This window comes from Electrona antarctica (assembly GCF_951216825.1).
Source record: "Electrona antarctica genome assembly, chromosome: 2".
NCBI classification, from domain to species: Eukaryota; Metazoa; Chordata; class Actinopteri; order Myctophiformes; family Myctophidae; genus Electrona; species Electrona antarctica.
This window is the reverse complement of record NC_136807.1, coordinates 4028565-4049796: the sequence shown is the minus strand read 5'-3', so window position 1 is coordinate 4049796 and position 21232 is coordinate 4028565. Positions and strand designations below refer to the sequence as shown.

The following is a 21232-nucleotide window of genomic DNA, read 5'->3' as shown; positions in this document are numbered from 1 at the left end:
CATCGTGATGCGGTCTATTCATACTACTAGGGTGAAAATAAAACTAAAACTCTTGTTTCAGTCTAGTATAAAACTTTTATCTATAACATTATTATTTTGTGGATTTACAATAAATGTACTTTACATTTGAATGTTATATGGTGCCTAAAACAATCACCTTTGTGTCCAAGATATGCACTATAAGCATTTTTGTCCAGAGAAGGAGATATAAGCCCAGATTGGGTTTAGATGATTGAAATTCAAGCAAGCCACATAATAAAATTAACATGCAAGTGTTATTTATTTAATTTTTTTCTTTTGTATTTTGCCCATATAGACTGCATGTTTGTGACCAAGTAAAATGCTTGTGGAGTAGTTTTTCTTGTTTGATTCTTTTGTTTGGTTTATTCCCTGTGTGTTGGTACTTAATTCAACAACCTTACATGCCATGCAGGAGGAAGATCCTCGGTTTATAAATATGGGCCATATTTTGAAAGGAATTATTTGGTAGTATTCCATAAATACAGTACCAGGCTGAAAATCAAGCATTATGTTTAAATGTCTGCAACAATCTAACTGATTATCTTAACGTTTTTTTAACATTCCAAGTTATAGACATTAAGCAGGGTACAAGTTTAAAGGTATATTCAGTGATTTCACTTAATTCAAATACCACTTCTTTTTTGTTTTGTTGTGATAATCCTCCCTACTATAGAGTGTGCTGACCACATCAGGAGTTCCTCCCTGTCCCCAGTGAGCCCCTGGGGTCAAAAAACCTTAAGTTTCGTTTTTGGCTAGGTGGCCAAGTCTTCATCCAATCAGGATGAGAGGGGCCTTCCACCAATCATGATCGAGTGGGGGCGGTGTGCTGTTGGCCTGTCACGTGTCCCCCACTGTAGTGCGTGCATGTGCACATCTTGTGCACATCTTGTTACCGGGGTGGACCGGGGGGGTTACCAAATCACTGAATGCTCCTTTAACAGTCACCTAAAATATCACTCTCATTGGGTTTTTGAGGACTGAGGCCATGAGTGTGAAACTTATGTGCAGAGTGCACCTGCATCATTACCTAAAAGAACATGAATTCTCTTCTCTGTGAATCACTTTTAACTATAGCCTACTTGGTGCAAAATAACAGGTCATACTCTTACACATACATCATTAGGAACCATATACCTTCACTAATAAATCCACAAAAACGTCTCCCAGCTAACAAAAGTTAAGGCTTTGTCAATAGAGTAATGTAGAGCATGATTCTTGATTGCCATGTTTGCTTAGAGACATCTCAAAATCATAATGCTAACCATAAAAAAAAGAAAATGTATGTATATATATTCTAAGTAGGCCTACTTCAGCATTTTAATGAAAGGTATACTGAGAAGCATTATGGCGCTTGTCGTTTCAGTTTTTTGAAAGGACACAGTACACAGTACTTTTACCGTGATTACTGGCATGACAGCGTTGCTGCAGGAACGAGCAGAGCCGAGTTCCATAAGCAGCGCTGAAGTGCCGATAATCACGGTAAAGTACACCCACATCTGGGCCATGGCTCAGTGGTCCAGGCACCTTGGCTGGTAATCCAGTCTGGCAGTGTGCCGCGGGTTCGACCCCCGATCCCGACTGCATGTCTTCCCCCCATCTCTCTCCCCATTTCCTGTCCGCCTACTGTCTGTCCCTCCATAAAATATATAAAATAAAGGCGAAGGCCACAAAAAAAAGTCTTAAAAAAAAAAGTACACCCACAAGTGTAATATTGAGATTATACCCTAAAAAAACATGTCAGCTCAATTTCATTGTAATTAACACATTCGATCGAAATTCATTATTTTGTGTCATGCATGTCCAGACCTGAACTTCCCATGAAAATCGCTAGCGCAGCCACTTAGCATAATGCTGGGACATGACACCAGATTTTTTTATACCTTTTGATTAGATGTAGGCTACTACTGTGTGAGAATGCTCGTTTGAAGCACGGGTAGAGCCATTTCAACAGATCAGAGCTTCGTTGGAACTACCTATAATTCCCTTTCTTCTCCGGTGTACAAAAACTAAATTAGGGTAGACTTTCAGAGTTAAATTAACACTCAGATTTTGTCAGTGTATAGTCTTAGTTTTATTTGTTATGTTTGAGAAAACCCTGGCCTATGGAGCAACAATTGTGTGTGATTTTCTGTGCTCATGCAAAAACATGGCATTTTTTTAAATGCACTCTTGTTTGACAGTTTTGACATTGCCAACTCGTCTCGTTTAAAGAAGAACAATGTTTGAAATAATATAGGCAATTTCCATAGAGTTGGGAGGTTCTGTACATTCATTGTAGAAATAGATATTAAAGCAATGTGCTGACATTAAAGAAAATGTAGCCTACTTTTGGATACTTCTGAAAGGAATCATAATAAAAAGGATCATACTGGTGAACATCGTTAGGTCACTTGAAAGCTGCCTCATGAGTTGCAAGCAGTGCTATTTTGAAGGGTCAGAAACGCCCCTTACATTCAGAACTAAGAGATACAGACAAGGTTTCTGCAGACATTTGCGCTGAGTAACAATGGGCCTTTCATAAAGATTAACGAAGATATTTAAAGGGGAAATCCTACTCAGTATACCTTAAGAGCTATTCAAAAATCTAAAGGGTTGTGTTCTGTTGATTAACAACTGATCATTATCATCATCATCAAGTATTATATCAGAAAGTCATTAAATCAGATTGGCTACTGGGTCTCAACTTGAAGTATTACAAATTAAAACACTAACTTGTATCACAATAGCCTTCCTATGCCAGGCAGGCCAGTATACTGCATTGGATCTATTTGGGTCCTGGCCATGGCCTCTCTCCACTAGGACCTTCTCCACTAAAGGACAGAGGTGAGGGAGCGTAGAGATCAGAGTCGGTGTCTGACTCGCCCTCTGCTATGAAGGGTCGAACCCTGGCACAGCGTGAAGGTCCAGCTACAGCCCCGCTCTCAGCCACAGCTACAGGTCCCTCTCCTGCAGTGCCTGTGAAGAAAGTAGGCCCAAAGAAATCCTCCTTGGCCTGGGAGATGCTGAAGCCACTGAAGGAGCGATCAAGCTCCTCGTGGTCGACAGACGGTATGGAGATTGACGTGTCACTCTCGATGGTGCTCACCTGCTCGCACCTCCGCCTCCTGTTGCGCCTCCTGCTCTGTGCACTGCTACCTCTGCCACTCTGGCCGGAGGAGGACCGCTCAACGTGAACCGGAGCTGGCGGAGGCGGAAGGCGGAACAGAGTGGGCGACGGCTCACGGCTGCCTTCGACAGGCGAGGGAGTGTTTGCCATGCTGCTGTTCCAGGCCGGCTGGCTGAGTGGGTGCTGCAGTTGGTGCTGCCATGACGTGGTCGGACGGCCGATGCTGCCAGTGGGAGTGCCCACTGAGACAGCCACCGACTGACCTAGTAAAGGATCTTTCTTTTCTACGGAGCCTCCCGAACACGCGACCTCCGCAGCCGAACATGCCTGCACCTCCTTTTCTTCCCTCACTTCCTCTAAACATTCCCTTTCCTTGCTCTCTTCTGGGCTGAGGTAAGGCGGGGCCGGATACGGATCCTTGGAGTTGAAAAAGGCCTCCGTCTCGGTGCGAGGGATTCCAATGCGTTGAACGTAAACATTGACCAGGAAGTCAAGTTTCTTGTCCATGCCGCCCACCTATAAGAAAGAAGGCACGTTCGAACAATAGTATGCAATTATGTAGATATCTCACCAAAGACAACATAATGAAAAAACAATTTAAGGAACAAACTACTCATATTTTATGTTAAGTCCATTGCATCAGTATTCTTTACAATAGTGCCGTCAACCTTCCAAAGTCTAAATGTTTTTGTTTGTTTTGTTAATTTTTGAATATTCACACAGTTTCTCTATAATGATTCAATCAAACTTCCAGGTGAGGGGGATAAATCAGAAAACAAGGAAAAAAACGAAATTCACTCCAACATCACCTTACAATAAATGCAACGAATCTCTACTTATGCACATAAATAACACAATCACAATAATCAAATCACCCCGGGGGTTTTACGCATATGGATATGAAGCATCGACTGAAGGTATAAATGTACAAATATACCCAAAGAGTAACACAAATAATAAATGATGCAGAGCCACCTCCCAGACAGAAAAACCTGGATGATTTATTTATTTTTCTAACACAGTTGTTATATGAGGCGATCTACCCCTGTGGGGATTTCAACAAAGAAAATAACCCCACGGGCACGAACCAGGGGAAAAACACCCTGTAGCGCCAGTGACGTCAGACTTCGGTGCTCTATACGCCACACAGACTACCAATAAGACACCGGGGGCGAGAAGCGACCTTGAGCGTATCTTGAGTGTACATGGTGTGACGAGGTCAGATCAAGATATGGAATGTCAGGTCAGCTCCATATATGGAGATCTAAGGGTGGCAGCGGGGGCAGTGTATTGAATGTACAGGGTTTGATGAGGGCCCAGGCCCCAGGTAGGGCCGGGCCTTAATTTTCGGGCCTGTTGAGAACTCTAGTTCCGATGACCCGCTGGCTTGCCTGGGGTGAGTGACGGGAATTGCGAGTGTCATGACAGAGCGACAGGGATTGTGGGTAAGGTGTCAAAAACGCACGATTCCATAGTTAACTGCAACCTTTGGCCGCAATCAACTTCATGTCAGAAAGGTTGCCGACCCCTTCCATATACTCATGTCATCAGACAACTCAATATATGGACATAAAAGGAATACAGACAGATGCAGAAATCTGCAAATATACATACATTAAGCATTGCATAACTGGGTGGGGCGCAGCATTTCCAACTCCCGACTCCGAGTCGGCTAGTGTTCATAATGAGCTCAACTTCATTAAAATGGGATTTGGATGCAAAATGGCTGAAATGCACCTTTTTAACACAAACATTTTCTTACCTGTTTTTCCACTTTCAATATACGTCCCATCATGCTTGGATCCTCCGCAGTATCTTCCTCACCTTTCGAACCTTTGCCAACTATCTGGTCAACTCTATTTTTTGAGAAGGCAATAATATCTGGAATTAAAACAAAGAATTTGTCCCGGCACATGGAACATAGGCGGAGTGGGTCATCATGTTTTTGTTTTCTTCTTTTTTTTTTTTTAATGAATCTTAGGTCCAAAACTGATGGCATGATATACATAACTTCCCCATGTATGGATATTAGACTATGAAAGCATGTACACGGTTACATGAGCATATAAAACCACATACAAAAACAAAGGTTCTGAAAGAAAGAAACAATGACGGGGCTGACGAATGACTGAATGAATTGTTGGATGATGGTTGTAGACGCATGCATTACCACTTCAGGCCCCATTGAGGACTTTCCATACGGTCTTTGCACACCGGGAACACAATGAATAAATTATCCGAAAATGTGCCAGCTACTCTAACACATTTTATTTGCTATTCATATAGACATTGCAGTGAAAATTCTACATAATATTTGTGTTCCCACTGAGCAATAGCCGGCTATTAGACGTGCGTCTAAAAATGGGATCAAAAACGTCTAAAAATGAGTTTTTTAGACGTCTATTCTTAGATTAGATGTTGATTAGCGGTTGTTTAAACGTCTATATATAGACGTCTAATCAACGAATAGACGAATATTTTTTAGACGAATATTAGACGTCTATTAGACCAAAAAATGCTCAGTGTGTTCTGTTTGACTAAATCAGAATTTGCTGTCAAATTTAACACTGCTGTGTGAATGTATATAACACCACCACCACTTCGGAAAAAGATAAATGTAATTGCGTGAAAATAAATAAAAGAAAGCACTTCCGTTGTGTAAGGACCGTTAGGTGAACAATGATGATAAAGGAGACATTTTGTATAAGTGCCAAAATGCATCACGTGACATGCTTTCATAATGCTTCATGCTTCATTTCTATTGCATCCCTCTCTCTCTCTCAACGGAGAGCAGGCATTACGTGTCGAACCCCTGTCGAGTGTGGCTACATCACTGGTTCTCAACACGGGGGGTCCAGGGACCCCCAGAGGTCATTGAGAAGGTTCCAGGGGGTCCCCAGCTAAATCATTGATAGGTCATATGGGCCCTTTTACGGGCTGTAACTCTGAGAGTGTACAAATGGAACCAAATGGACTCGTAAATACAATTTTAAACACAGATTTTTACAGTGCAGATTGGGGTCCCAGAGAGAACAATCGTAATCAAAAGGGGGGTCCGTGGCCTAATGCACATCAAACTGGGGGTCCTTGAAACTAAAAAGGTTGAGAATCACTGGGTTATGTAACCCAGCTCTTTACCTCCGCCAAGCAGGTAACGTCTCCACGGCGTCTGTTTGTCTGTCTGTGACCAACATACAGAATCCATCCGGATATGTCGGTCACAGATGCGATGTGTGATTGCCATGAAATTTGCTGTGTACACACAGTAAAGTCCTCAGTGTTCATTTAGCACCAAAGAACGTTAGACCAAATGGACCTGCAAGGGGTCCATTTGGCTCAATGTGTACACTCTTCTGAGTTAAATAAACACTGGGGATTTTACTGTGCATCCATGCTCCAAAGAGGAAGAAACCTATTTGATTTTGGTGACCCCATGTCCATGACCTTTCCTCTTGCACTGCCATCAGGCCAGAAATGTGTGGGCTTTGGCCTTGTTGGCATATTGTATGATTTTGGTATGTTTAAGACACTTTAAAAAGGTTCGAATAATGTATTCAATTCACTGACGTACAGTAGTCCACTAAAATAATAATTCAGTAATTCACACATTCATTGTTTTATTTTTATTTCAGAATTCCAGAACCAAATTGAAACATAAATTTGGATTTCCAATTAATTCCACCACATCTTTAATAGTTAAATTAAAGCTACATATGACATTCATACCCATGAGCACAACAAGAAAAGTCATGTGGCTAAAATTCAAAAGGGGTTTTGACCGTTAAATAAAAATAAATGCACCGTGTTACTGCTTTGAGCATATTGTTGTAGACCAGTAGCATAATGCCGGGAAAACAATATATTCATTGAATTGAGTCTCTTGACCTAACCTAGGACCTTCAGTTGACTTCTTGCGAGGTGTTGCTGGGGGAGGGGGCCCCAATATCATATCTATCCTGGCAAAGCACACAGAGACGATATGAGTGCAATGCAAAATGAAGCACAACATGTGGGAGTTACATCAGCTATAATGGCACAACATATTAACCTGACTCCGCCAGATGGGGCAGCAGAGAGTACACTGGGTTCCCCCCTCCTGCTCCCATCTGGGAACTCTCAGGCAGACTTGATGCCCGGCCACAAAACGGCCTGGCCAATCAGCAGCAGCTAGAAGCTAGAAGCTGCTGCTAGAAGCTGCTAGAAGCTGCTGCTTGTAGCCGTTTTGTGGCCGGGCATCAAGTCTGCCTGAGAGTTCCCAGATGGGAGCAGGAGGGGGGAACCCAGTGTGCTCACTGCTGCCCCATCTGGCGGAGTCAGGTTAACAACATATTCCACACACAGAAAACAGTGAATTTGATTTGCTTCATGAATGGGCATGTACACGCATAGTGAGATTTAAGTGTTGGGATATATGTATATTACGTGCTAGACCACAAGTAATCACATCAACATGTGTATACTATAGCCTATTTGTGGAGAACAGATTGAAGCGGCAATGACGACACTGAAACTTATATTTAAAATGAAAGGAAATTTCATTTTTTTAAGATATGCCAAGCACACATAGGAGCATACATGTATCCATGTACAGTATCAACCTTTGGAAATCTGAACATCTACACCATGTGGTTGCAACTCATAAGTTGCAAGACACAAGTCCTGAATAATTCTGCCGTCTGACATATTAAAGGGACACTTCACCCTTTTTGCAAAAAAATACATGTTAATGACATTTAGAAGATTTAGAAAAAATTCCTGGGGGTCTTTATGTGTGTAATATGTGGTTTGAGATATTTTTGATTTTAGCAGTGAGCCCACTGTCTCTGATGTCATGGACACTAGGCTCACTTCCTTGCTGGACTACAATTCCCATAATGCTTTGGTGCACTGCTCCTCCTTGTGGATAGGGGGAAGGCTGTCTTACTGATAATATGTAGTCCAGGAAGTAAGTGAGCCCAGTGTCCATGACATCAGAGACACTGGGCTCACTGCTAAAATCTAAAATATCTAAAACACATAAAGACCCCCAGGAAAGTGTTCTAAATCTTCTCAATGTCATTAACATATAACAAAAAGGGTGAAGTTTCCCTTTAATATTGGTTTTAATAAAAGCAACTGGCCTCTTCTTTTATAGGAGAAGCATTCACATGTTTTACAATATACCCCATAAACAGTAGTATGCCATCAAGAAGATAAATCCATACAGTCACAGTAACGATATATGACCTCTCTACACCAGGCTACTCGTGGAAAAAGGGGTTATTAGTGTTATTCATAATAATATGAAGGAAACATGCATTGTGCTTGTCACAGTGCATGGTGGGTATATAGAATGTGCGTGTACCTGTACTGCAGGCTCTTGATGCGAGAGAGCATGTCCAAGTGGCCAGCAGAGTACTGCTCAATCACATCCATGACATCGTAAGGCCGCAAACTCTCCTTGAACCTCCTCTTTGTAACCAGAAACTTCATGATGCTTAAAGAAAATTCATGTTTCAATGAAACGCAAAGAATGAAGAATGTATGTGTAACATTATTTGTTGTATAAATAATGTACACACTTTCTTCTAGAGGCAGTCCAGTATATCGGATAGACCGATATATCGGGCCGATATTTGCATGTTGTACCGTATCGGAATCGGCACCAAGGAAGCCGAAATGACAGATTTAGTTTTATTTCCCCCAAATCTTTTTTCAAATTTGTGAAGTTAATGTTTGTTTCAAAATAGATCATTATGCACATTGTAGATAATGTTAATGCAGTGTATTTTGAATACATAAAATACGTTTTAAAGCACTACTCTTAAATAGTCATTAAGAGTGATTAAAGTGTTTGACATTTAAAATATAGGGTAAGGGTAAACATGTATGTCTAGAGAATGAGAGGCATGTGCGCAGACAGTGGAATCATATGCATTTTATGACAGAATCACTGCATCAATTATGGATTCATGATACATTTTGAGAGATACAAAATCGGTTATTTTACAATGACGTCACGCCCTAGTCACGCCTGTGTGTGTGTGAATGAGGGGAGGGAATCAAAGTCACATGGGTGTGTTGGAGGTGCAAACAAAGATGCTTAATTATTTCGTGGATTTGGCTCCTCCTTTTCATGGAATATTTGGATGTCCCGTTTGGATGTTTATCATTACAGGTCCCTGCACTACAACACATAACCATAGTTTATCATTACAGGTCCCTGCACTACAATACATAACCATAGTTTATCATTACAGGTCCCTGCACTACAATACATAACCATAGTTTATCATTACAGGTCCCTGCACTACAACACATAACCATAGTTTATCATTACAGGTCCCTGCACTACAATACATAACCATAGTTTATCATTACAGGTCCCTGCACTACAATACATAACCATAGTGTTGCAGTACGGCAGAAAAATATATCACCGTTTACAAAACGAAGCTCAGACTAAAGAAGAGCGAGAGAGAAAGAGTGGTTATCACCAGAAACACTACGCAAAGTACATAAAGAGGAGACGAGAAGAAGTCTGAGATGAACAACTGCAGAGCAAGGACAAGCAAGGAAAAGTCCAGAAAGAATACACAGAGAACAACAAACGGATGAAAAGAAACGCCACCAAGACAGCCTAGCTAAATGAGATGAAGAGGCAGCTGCAAAAGGAAACATGGCCGATCTGTACAACACCATCAAGAAACTGTCAGTCAGAGTAAGTAAGTAAGTAGCCTTGCCGAGCCATGAGGCCCATAGGGCAGGAGCCTATCTCCTGTTTCTGTAGCGTGAGGCAGCTTGATGTACAAGTACACCCCCTGGACATGACGCTAGTATGTCGCAGGGACTTACCCCCAATCCAACCCTTGATGCTGAGTGTCAAGCAGGGAGGCACTGGGTCCCATTTTTACAGTCTTTGGTATGACCCGGCCGGGGATTGAACCCCAACCTCCCAGTCTCAGGGCGGACACTCTAACCACAAGGCCACTGATCTGGTCAGTCAGAGTGACCAGTGAAAAACTTTGAGGAGCACTTTGAATAGACCAACACCAACTAAACCTCCAGACATTCAACCAGCCGAGACAAGACTTCTCATTGTGGAAAGCACTTTGAATAGACCAACACCAACTAAACCTCCAGACATTCAACCAACCGAGACAAGCCTTCTCATTGTGGAAAGCCAACCAAGCTGGAAGTTAAAAATGGCTGAAGAACGGAACGGCGGCAGGACCAGAAATAACCATAGTTTTGCACTAGGACAGAGAGATATATCACAGAAAGTGCTCAGACTAAAGAAGAGCCAGCGGAAAGAGCGTTATCACCAGAAACACTACGCAAAGTCCCTAAAGAGGAGACAATAGAAGTCTCCTACGCAAAGTCCCTACAGAGGAGACAGAAGAAGTCTCCTACGCAAAGTCCCTACAGAGGAGACAGAAGAAGTCTCCTACGCAAAGTCCCTACAGAGGAGACAGAAGAAGTCTCCTACGCAAAGTCCCTAAAGAGGAGACAGAAGAAGTCTCCTACGCAAAGTCCCTACAGAGGAGACAGAAGAAGTCTCCTACGCAAAGTCCCTACAGAGGAGACAGAAGAAGTCTCCTACGCAAAGTCCCTACAGAGGAGACAGAAGAAGTCTCCTACGCAAAGTCCCTACAGAGGAGACAGAAGAAGTCTCCTACGCAAAGTCCCTACAGAGGAGACAGAAGAAGTCTCCTACGCAAAGTCCCTACAGAGGAGACAGAAGAAGTCTCCTACGCAAAGTCCCTAAAGAGGAGACAGAAGACGTCTGACATGAACAACTGAGCTGGAAGTTAAAAAGGCCATCACTCAACCGAAGATCGCAAAGGCGGCAGGATCAGACAAAATCCCAGCAGAGGCTGCTTGACATACACTTCTGTAGAGATGAGGAAATTCCAACAGACTGTCTGGAAGGATACTGGTCAAACTCCCCAAGAAAGGAGACCTCAGCAAATGTCATAATTACAGAGGCCAGCCACAGTCACAATCGGATGCAAGAGAAGATAAAAGTGCTTGCAAACACCTCATCACAAAGTAAGCCTCACCATCCATGAAGGAAGGTCAACATACAGTGACTGTAACGCAGAGATCCTCTGGATGACTCTGGATCGAGGGGACAGCACCTGAGGAAGTAAAAGCCTTCACATACTTAGGCAGTCAAGGTGGCAAGGAGGATACAGACGTTAAGAGCCAGAAAGGGCAAAGCAAGTTGCGTATTTGTTCAACTGAATAACATTTGGAGCTCTAAATAATTTAGCCAGCAGCTCCAACCTCAACCTCATTACTTATTATGACTTACTACTTTACAGATCCAACCTCAACCTCATTACTTTATTATTACTTACTACTTTACAGATCGGATAATGTGGAGGACAACCAAGATCACAAAGGTACAGTACAAACATTAATTAACACTTAGCGCGCCATTGCCGACAATTAAAAAGTCAATAGAAGCCTAATTTTGATACCGACGCTTAACGCCATTGCCGACGGCCTTCGGCAATTGAGCTTTTATAGTGCGTTCGATTGCTTGAGCCAAAATGCTACTCACGTTAGCCGGTTAGCTAGCTGTGTTGTTAGCACAGCACTGGATCGCCCATCTTAGATCGTCGTCGCCATAAGAATCCATTCTATCCATTTCTTTCAATCGCCTGTATCTCCTATTCCTTGTCCCAGATGGCATTTTGGTCCAAACAGCGTTTCTTTGACGGCACAGATCGGACGATGTAGAGCTCTCCTGGCTTCAGATGGTAAACAAGGCCTGTCCGCTCCGTGTACCTGCCTAGGTTATGACTACTGCTCATGGACCGGAAATGGCGGCTTTTCAAAATAAGAGCTCAAATTAAAAAAATGCAGGCGTGAATTAGATCCTAATTTTTCAATAAATGCTAGCGGCCTAAGTGTTAACAGCCGTCTGAGAAGGATCCTCAGCAATCACTTAGCAATAATGATCCCTGGCAGAGAGCAGATCTACCACCAGTGGAAAAGGTGGAGATGGATGAGCCACATGCTCCAGAAGAAGCCCCAATACCAGCATCACCCGACAAGCCCTTGAAGATGCTTACATCCAAGCAGTGTGGGCCGACATGGAAACAGGTGGAAAATAAGATCCCCGGATAGAGGGCTCTTACAGACTGTTCAACGGCCTATGCTCCATGAAAATGTGCGATAATAAGCATGAGTAAGTATAGGCTACTATAAGTAGTATGTGATCCGTGTCAACAAATGTGTGTGACATGTGTTGTTTGCACCTCCAAGACAATGACAGATTTGACCACGCCCCCAAATACCTGCAGGTGTTGTCTCAAAGAATCAGCTTTCCTTCTCTCCAAAATATTGGAATTGGTCTTAAATTATCCATATGGGACAATTAACCTATACATTCTTCACTGTTTCAGAGTTAAGGTTATGAGAATATCAGATTCTGGCAGGGGTGTGTGTGTGTGTGTGTGTGTGTGTGTGTGTGTGTGTGTGTGTGTGTGTGTGTGTGTGTGTGGGTGTGTGTGTGTGCGTGCGTGTGTGTAGCAAAGTGGCTCACAGCCCCAGCCTGATAGCCTAAAAGCCTAATATCCCTGGTATACAGGGAATTCCCTTTGGCTTAGTGTTTAAGATTCCAAGCGGGGGACCGGGGTTCGAATCCCGGGCGTTAAATGGGTGCCATGTCCCGGATCGGGTTTACCCGTGGAAAGAGAACAAAGGGGGAGTGAGTTTAGCAGAGTGGCTCACACTCACAGCACCAGCCTTGTGGCCTAAAAGTCTAATATCACCCCCAGTTTATAGAGATTTGCCTTTAGACTAGCGGTTAAGATGTTGGCTTTCCATGCGGGAGACCCGGGTTCAAATCCTTGTGCATTATCATCAGATAATTGTGGGGCTGCAATTTCATCTCCAGTCTAAATGAATACGCATAACAAACATTGTACTATATAAAGTGTTTGTCTACAGTTGGTTTTAAGCTATCATCAGCTGCATCCTTAAAAACAACAATTTCAATATAGGTAACTTTCAATCTTGTTATTACTTGCTGGAGTAGGAACTTAAGGTAAAGTTTATTCGAAGGTTGATAATTATAATGCCAAAACAAATTTGTAGTGTGTATGGCCCCAATTATGAATATACACTACTTTTATTTTTTTAATAAATAAACTCTTTTTCCTTTTGGCCAAGTGGCCACATGGCATGAGCAGAGTAATCCACTCTGAGCAATACAAAAAACAACAACAACAATGCACGTTGTGAAGACAGAACCCCCTCAGCAGCGTGCATTATTTGCAATAGGCCTATCTCACAGCATTTCCCCGTCCCCTTTCCACGCCCCCTTTCGGAGCTAGTGGTGTTATTTTGTTTGCGGTCCATAGGCTTCCATATTAAAAGAGGTATTTTCACAAGCCACAAACTACCGTTTTGTAAAGGTAAGGTTTATTCTACTTATTTGAGTTGTTATACCATTGTGTTTTCTTCATATTATTATCGGTCTTTGACATTTTAACATTAGGAAATGTACTTAGATTCTCCAGAGAAAAAAAGTGTAAATGCCTAATGTTAAATGACACCACTAGCTACCGGAAGGGGGCGTGGAAAGGGGGCTGTGAGATAGGCCTATAACCGCATGGCTCATCATGGATTATCTCTTCCAAACTGTATGACAACTACACCAAAAGACTATGATATCTAATAATCCCACCAGTAGAAATCGCCAAAGCATGAAAAGTTGAAAACTATACAGACAAAATACAAAATAAGTAGCTGTAGTAGAAAATACATTGAAAAACAGGATAAGCAAACTCTTACCAGATTGCCCTGATCGTGACTTTCAAGCCGTGTGACAATTCTGGACCAAGAAAATCGCAATCACAACTCTTATCGTCACCAAGGTCCTCTACAGGGAGGCTTGATTCTACAGACCAAACACAAGGGCATTCTTACAGTATTATTCATTGCCTCCAACACCCTACACACCTCCCTGACACAAGGAAAGCAGACATTGTTTTATGAAGCCTATTTAGCTTCAAGGCAGCAGAATTCGATTATTAAGTTGGTTTCAAGCCAGTTAGTGACAGTAGCATTGATTTGGTACTTAGGTGCCCTTGTGGAATAACAAGGAAGCCTGGGTGCAGAGTTGAAGGATAGATGGTGGAAACCTTTACTATTAAAGGGGGGCCTATTATGTCCATTTCTAGCTATACTGTGTTTATTCTGGGACCCCACTAGAGTAGCGTTGCATGATTCAAGGTCTCTGCCTGAAAAACTCCTCTCTTTAGAGACCCTTTTCCTTCCTTTTTTGGTTGATAACTGTAGAGGCAATGTGGTGAGAGCAGACGGCTTAAGAAATCCATCATGGGTTGACGTCAACACATTTTGAAAGTAGAACAAACTCTTGTAAAACCAGCATTCAGTGCAGACTGGATTATTTTAGCATCAATTTACCTACTTATTTTAAACTCTGGCAATGTTTAATATGAATCATCATCATCATCATCATTTTTCGACCGCGGTCGAGATCATGGATTCCACAATGCTACGCCAGACTTCCCGGTCCTTCATTGCCACCCCCAGTTCCTGCCTACTGAAGCACCGGTCCTTCATTGCCACCCCCAGTTCCTGCCTACTGAAGCATGTGTCCCTAGCGATGACATCAGGGAACGACAGCTTTCTACCTCTGGTCCGCCCTGAGGCAGGACTCCAGAGAAGAAGGGAAGATATAACCTCATTGTCAGCTCTGTAGCAGCTGGCCGGCAAACTGTGCTCTTCTGGATCGGACCAGTGAAGAAACACGGGGAAGGTAATAGGTAATTTAACCCCTCCCCTCCACCACAGTCCTAGAAACTTACCTGGCAGGTACATACAAATCAGCCAGTGGGCTGGTCTGTTTTTCATAAATTGTGAAGCATGTCACATACACAAGCAAGTGTCTGTACCTCGGCACTGTAGGGAAAATAAATCCTCTTCATGCAAGGTTAAGCAAGGCTTTCTGACCAATGATTTTTTAATTTTCTTCGTACCACTTGAACTTGACTTGAACCCACTATTATTGTCTTGGCCTACCATTTGCCATACAATAGCCGCATTACGTTGAGGGGGGGGGGGAGGTATATGTTCAAGGAATTCTCAGTATGCAAACTATAACATTCATAAAATGCTATTGGTCTGAATGCCGCTTCAAACCTAAAGTCCCAAAATGGAAAAGAGGGTTCAAGTCAAGAAAGCAAAATTCAGTAGATATAAATAAGCATGCATGTTTCCCACACTGGCCAATAATAATCCCCCCCCCCCCCCCCCCCCCCCACAGAAGTCAACCAACAATAATGCATCCCAATGGCTTACTTATTAAACCTTCAATTGCTGCAAAGAAAAAGAGAGGGGAGACATGAAGATATTTGTTATGGAGCGTGATGACAATGGCAGAAAGGTCTATCCCTCTATGTTGAATAGGTCATAAAAAGTAGGCTACATCTGGACAATATACTGTTATACTAATTCTATTTTAGATGATGATGATGATGATGATGATGATTATCATGGAGACTTATCTAACCTGAAGACCTCTTCACTCCAATGTCTTCATCCCGCATTTCAATTACTTATGCCGTGTAGCAGAAGAAGAAGACAAAAAAGCTATTGTGAATCGATTTAAAATACTAAAAAAAAAAAATAAGAGAAGAAAGTGTGAAGGAGACAAATATCTTCGTTGGTAGTGAATGATACAGTGGCCTGGATGATGTATGGATGAATGTAAACAATAAACGAAAAACAGTCTAAGTCCACACTATTTATCCATAATGTATAAATGATAGATAAGGGGTCAGGACAACAAGGCCTTTTCGTGGAGGGGTCAGAATGAAATTTGGACTTAGACTGTTTTTCGTCTGTGGTACTCATTCATGATGGCTGGACATAATTGTCATCAAGATCAAATCCTCTGACTTCCAGTGGAATGGTAAAATGCCTGCTTTAGTCTGCAAATGTGACCTTGTCTTATCTTCCTCACATGTTTGCAACATGTTCAGAGTATGATAGAAATGACATGAATTCATTCCCTAAAAAGTTAGGTTATTGTTGCACATTAACTGACTATGAATTGTTAATGAAAAGATTATTTGCTCTGTCTAGACAACAATCCAGTGGGAGCGTTATTTCAAGTCTGGAGTTTCCATACCCTCTGAATTCTGTCTGCCTCGGACACGGAAGGCAGTCTTGGCGCTCCAGCTCGTGCTGACTTTGGTGGGGCTGCCTTCTGGCTCTTCTCCCCCAAGTGATTGGTTTCTGCCCTTGGGCCCAGGAGTTTTGGAAGGACTGGGGAACACCTTCTCTTTCAAGCTAGGCTTCCGGCTGTAGGAAATCAGGATGGACAGGACATAATTAGAAAGTATTAAGCATGAATGTATCTTTGATTTATTCTTGTTCTCCAGCTGGGCTCTTAGGGTAAATGTTCGGCAGTTGTAATGTCAGGCACTGATGCAACAGGAAATCTTACCTTCAAAACAACGCAAAGGAAATATCCTACAGTTGAAGGAGCTGTGTGTCCGTGTGTGAACACAGGCAGCGTTAGTGGTTCAGGCATAGCAGCAGGAAGCAACAAGCAAACATGCATGGAAAGCACAGTGACACGGGCAGGCCTCAAAATGGGTTGTGGTCTCATTCTATATCAAAGTAAAACACAGTGACATCATGCAGAGAAGTTTCATCATTTGCTCCACCTAATTCATCCGAACTGTTCAAAAGAAAATGCACGGTTATATTCAGCAATATGCATCTTTACTCAACAGACAGTTCATAAGGGCTGCTGCAAAAAAACGGCTGCAGGCAAATTAACCAAAAAGACATTAGGCTCATACATAGTCTGGATTTTCAGTGGTTAGGTCAGGGGTTCTCAACGTTTTTGGCCGGGGGGGACCCCCGGAAATGCTTTGGCAATGTCTCGGGACCCCCGCCCCGCCCGACCCCCAATATAAATTGACTGCTACAATAACCTTAAACCATTTTGGGCGGGAACCCCTTTTGGTGTTTTAAGCATTGTTATAATTTAGCTATTGAAAAATAGCAGATCTACAAGCTCATAGCGCGCCACCGAGTGGCGCGCTACAAGCTTGTAGGTCTGCTATTTTTGAAAAATCGTGAAAATAAAATTTAAAAAAAATCTTTTTTGGGGACCCCCTAAAATCATTTGGTGACCCCCCCGAGGGGTCGCGACCCACGGGTTGAGAACCCCTGGGTTAGGTGACCACCGAACTACAACATGACGTCACGAGCCGCGGTGAAGAGCAAACCACCACCACCGCTCCAGCCCTTCTCTCTGTTTTTACTCACCACCGCTCAACGTTATTTCAGCTTCGGTGGTCACCTCACCACCGAAAATCCAGACTATGAATAGGCCTTTACTTAAGAGAAACCGTAAATCAACCATAATAAGGTGATAATATCACACACCTGAAGCGGGGTTAGTGGATTTATTTCTGACTGACATCATAGCATAGCATCAAAGCATCATTTATAATCCATACTCCAAGTGTGTTGCTTGCCAAAAAGAACTGGGAAACTAACAATGTGTTGCATTGTGTTATTTGCATTGTGTGTCGTTAGCTTGTTAGTTATTTTTGGCAAGCGACACTATCGTACTTCAGAGTATTCATTTGGGTCACAACATTCTCAGTATCAAAGAAAGAGGAGTGTGCTTCCTCTACTGGGCTACACTTCTGTTAGGAGAGGGAAGTGACGGCGGTAGGTATGGCGGGACACAGACTCAAATACTTGCAGTGCAGTTGTTAGTATCTGTGCATCAACTATACCTAATTGGTCTTGGCCAGCACCCACAAAGTCTGTCATTTTGTACATTGTCAATACTGGAGTGGCTGGCAGTAGAGGAGACCCAAGAGATAAAATAGCATTGGATAAAGTAAGTGCTTTTGATAAAAACGGAGACCCAAGAGATAAAATAGCATTGGATAATGTACTGTAAGTGCTTTTGTTAAAAACGAAAAGTGCAGTGTATGACAAACTCTGATGTCACTTTACAATGACTACTTTGTATAATTCCTTTGCAAATTGACAAGAAATCACTCAGCACAATGTATAAATTGTTAGTTGCTATAGGACACAGCATTACCAAATTAGCTTAAAAGTGTTAATTAAGTTTAAATTAGTTACCAATAAGAAACTAACTATATATATTTTTTTTTAAAGTTTTACAAAGATCTAAATAATCATGAAGTGTTATTGATAATATTAATAAGTAATACACATTTTTATAAATAAAGGAAGGCCTTTCATGTAGTCTTACATATTAAATGATCACTTATGATAAAATGTGAAGTGCCAGAGAATAGCTGAAGACAAACCCTGGTTGTAAACAAAATATAGCTAGCACTTCATCTTTGAGCATATACATTTGATTTCCTTTAGAGGATAGCCCCTTGAGATGTATCATCTCGTTTTAGAGGGGGTCCTCGGGCACAACACAATGAATAATCACGTGGTGAATGCCTGTGACTGTTCTTGAAGGAGGCACTTAAGAGTCAGGATATCCATCATTTCATTTGCAGCTTTCTGGTCTTACAGTGATGCGTTCACTCTCTCTCTCTCTCTCGCACTCACATGCCAGATGCCACGCACGCGCACGCGCACACGCACACACACACACACACACACACACACACACACACACACACACACACACACACACACACACACACACACACTCCCCCAAGAAGAGTGCCTCAGCAGCAACTACAAGCGGAATTGAAGTGGCACAGGTGATGGTACAGTAGTGATGGTGGTGGCGGGTGCGTGTGGGGGGGGGGGGGGGGGGGAGTATTCAATCAGATCACTGACCTGGGAGTGTTTTCCATTTGAGAATCCTTCCTGCTAGTCCATCACCAAACACACGTGCGCGCGTGAGTGCGCACACACAAATTGAATTGTTAAATTGTGGTATTATATTATTTATCAGAAGGAAATGCGTGTATTCAGAGTAGACTAAAGGAGGAGGGGCAGAGCATATCCCCATTGCAGATACAAAATAATGACCATATCAAAATCCATACCTGAATGTCTTGCCCTTCAAATTCCTCAGTAGATCAATTTGATTCAAGGGGGGAATGAGTCTAGAAAGAGAAAATACATCACACTGTTCACTTAGCCTAATATCAGACTGAATTGTCGACCTGTTTCTCAGTGGAGTGGTCAGAGAGTAGGGAGTCTAGGGTCTGGACCTACTGTTCACTGTCCTAGCACTGAAAGATCAGAGAGGATGCCTTTGGGTTAAAAACCATCCAGCCCTTGTTGGCCTTAGCAAACGCAAGTCAACAAAATTGCTATTGCACAGCAGTGATTACAGTACGATTACAGAATAGAAAATCAAATCATTTTGCATCCCCCTTGTGGCATTTAGTTCTTCACGTCTGAATGTATTTCTGTGGTATGTTGTATATTGTCTGTCTATGTATCTTAAGGTATGCCCTTGAAGAGTTTAATGGTATGTCCATGTAATATCTCTGCCTATGTACAGTAATCTCAGTTTGTTGTTGTTTGTTGTTGTTTTTTGCCTCTGCTTTGATGTGGTTCATGTTCTCAGATTCTGTGTTATGCGCAGATTGTCCCATTTAAAGGACCACTTCACCACTTTTCAACTTCTCTTCCTATAATTGGTCCTAACTAATGTTCATGATAAAATACCACAATTTTTTCCTACTCAGTCTGTGTCTCATAGGAAGGCTGTGGGCAGTTCAGAAACCCGTCCACCAGTGACATCATCAATGGTGAATCCAAGCTAATAGAAACGGCAGGCTTTCTTTTCCTGAAAGGTTGCAATGCAAAAGTTGAAGCCATCGTTCTCACTCTTGTTTTAAAAAAAATCTGCCTAATGATGATGTCACTGGTGGACGGGTGTCCGAACTGCCCAAAGCCCTCCTATGTGAGGACCAATTATATGAAGAGATGTTGAAAAGTGGTGAAGTGGTCCTTTAATGCAATATCATTGAAAGAAATGGTTTATCTTGATGAAAGTGTCTGACTGAGATGTGTTCACAGTCACACTACTACCATCAGGCAGACCAGACCATAGCCCTGAATGCTGAACAAACAGACTATGATGGACAGTCTGCACAGCCAGGCCATAATCAGGCCTCTCATGCTCACTGTCTCATGTTTACATGCTCCCATAGGTAATATCACATATCACATGTACACTCCAATTCACATACATTTGATACGTCTTCTCTTTGAACAAGACACTGAGGAACTCAGTGACACTGAGGAACTTTTTACACACTATGCATATTTGATATATGCCTTGATATTATATTCTTATACTCTTCTTATTGCAATTCATGGGAAACTTGTACTGAAGAGCTTCACCCACTCTTTGATACCTGGAGTAATGTGTAGTTGCGATGGTGTGTGTGTGTGTGTGTGTAGGCAGGCCCGGTTCTACCTACACGCCGACGAAGCGGGCCGCTTCGAGCGCCATGGGGGACGGGGGCGCCAAAAAAATAAAAATAAAAAATAAAAAATAAAATAAAAAATATATATTTTTTGAGGGGGGGTGGGGGGTGGGGGCGCCGCGAAAAATCCAGCTTGGGGCGCCAGATTGCTCAGGACCGGCCCTGGGTGTAGGTGTGTGTGTGTGTGTGTGTGTGTGTGTGTGTGTGTGTGTGTGTGTGTGTGTGTGTGTGTGTGTGTGTGTGTGTGTGTGTGTGTGTGTGTGTGTGTGTGCGTGCGTGCGTGCGTGCGTGCGTGCGTGCGTGCGTGCGTGCGTGCGTGCGTGCGTGCGTGCGTGCGTGCGTGCGTGCGTGCGTGCGTGCGTGCGTGCGTGCGTGCGTGCGTGCGTGCGTGCGTGCGTGCGTGCGTGCGTGCGTGCGTGCGTGCGTGCGTGCGTGCGTGCGTGCGTGCGTGCGTGTGTGCGTTTGTGTATAGATCTGCTTTAGCTCAAGCAAAGCAACTTATATCCTGTGAGCCAAAGAGCACTCCAAAATATTACACCAATTAACTCACCAACCGCTGAACCTATTACAGCTAAAACTGAACACCAACTGAGAACCAGATAGAGGTCATTCACTAATGACACAAGCCTATAACTTCTGAAATGAAATACCAGAAAATGAGCCCAAGAAC

General features: G+C 42.7%; 1 protein-coding gene across 3 annotated transcripts in view; it reads right to left on the bottom strand.

Moving 5' to 3' along the window:
- Positions 1-2785: 2785 nt before the first annotated feature.
- The window catches only part of LOC306938705 (potassium voltage-gated channel subfamily KQT member 2-like), a gene marked incomplete at both ends in the record, with an annotated part of 44350 nt that continues 25903 nt past the window's right edge, over positions 2786-21232 (bottom strand). The window contains 11 exons of one of the 3 annotated variants that reach the window (XM_079522970.1): positions 2786-3643; positions 4890-4983; positions 7018-7083; positions 8472-8603; positions 13916-14021; positions 15449-15466; positions 15660-15704; positions 16281-16453; positions 17911-17964; positions 18953-18982; positions 19165-19224. In XM_079522970.1, coding sequence (XP_079379096.1) covers positions 2786-3643; positions 4890-4983; positions 7018-7083; positions 8472-8603; positions 13916-14021; positions 15449-15466; positions 15660-15704; positions 16281-16453; positions 17911-17964; positions 18953-18982; positions 19165-19224 — 1636 coding nt within the window. The remainder of the gene's footprint in view (positions 3644-4889; positions 4984-7017; positions 7084-8471; positions 8604-13915; positions 14022-15448; positions 15467-15659; positions 15705-16280; positions 16454-17910; positions 17965-18952; positions 18983-19164; positions 19225-21232) is intronic. The other 2 variants (XM_079522971.1, XM_079522972.1) reach the window with 2 other exon arrangements.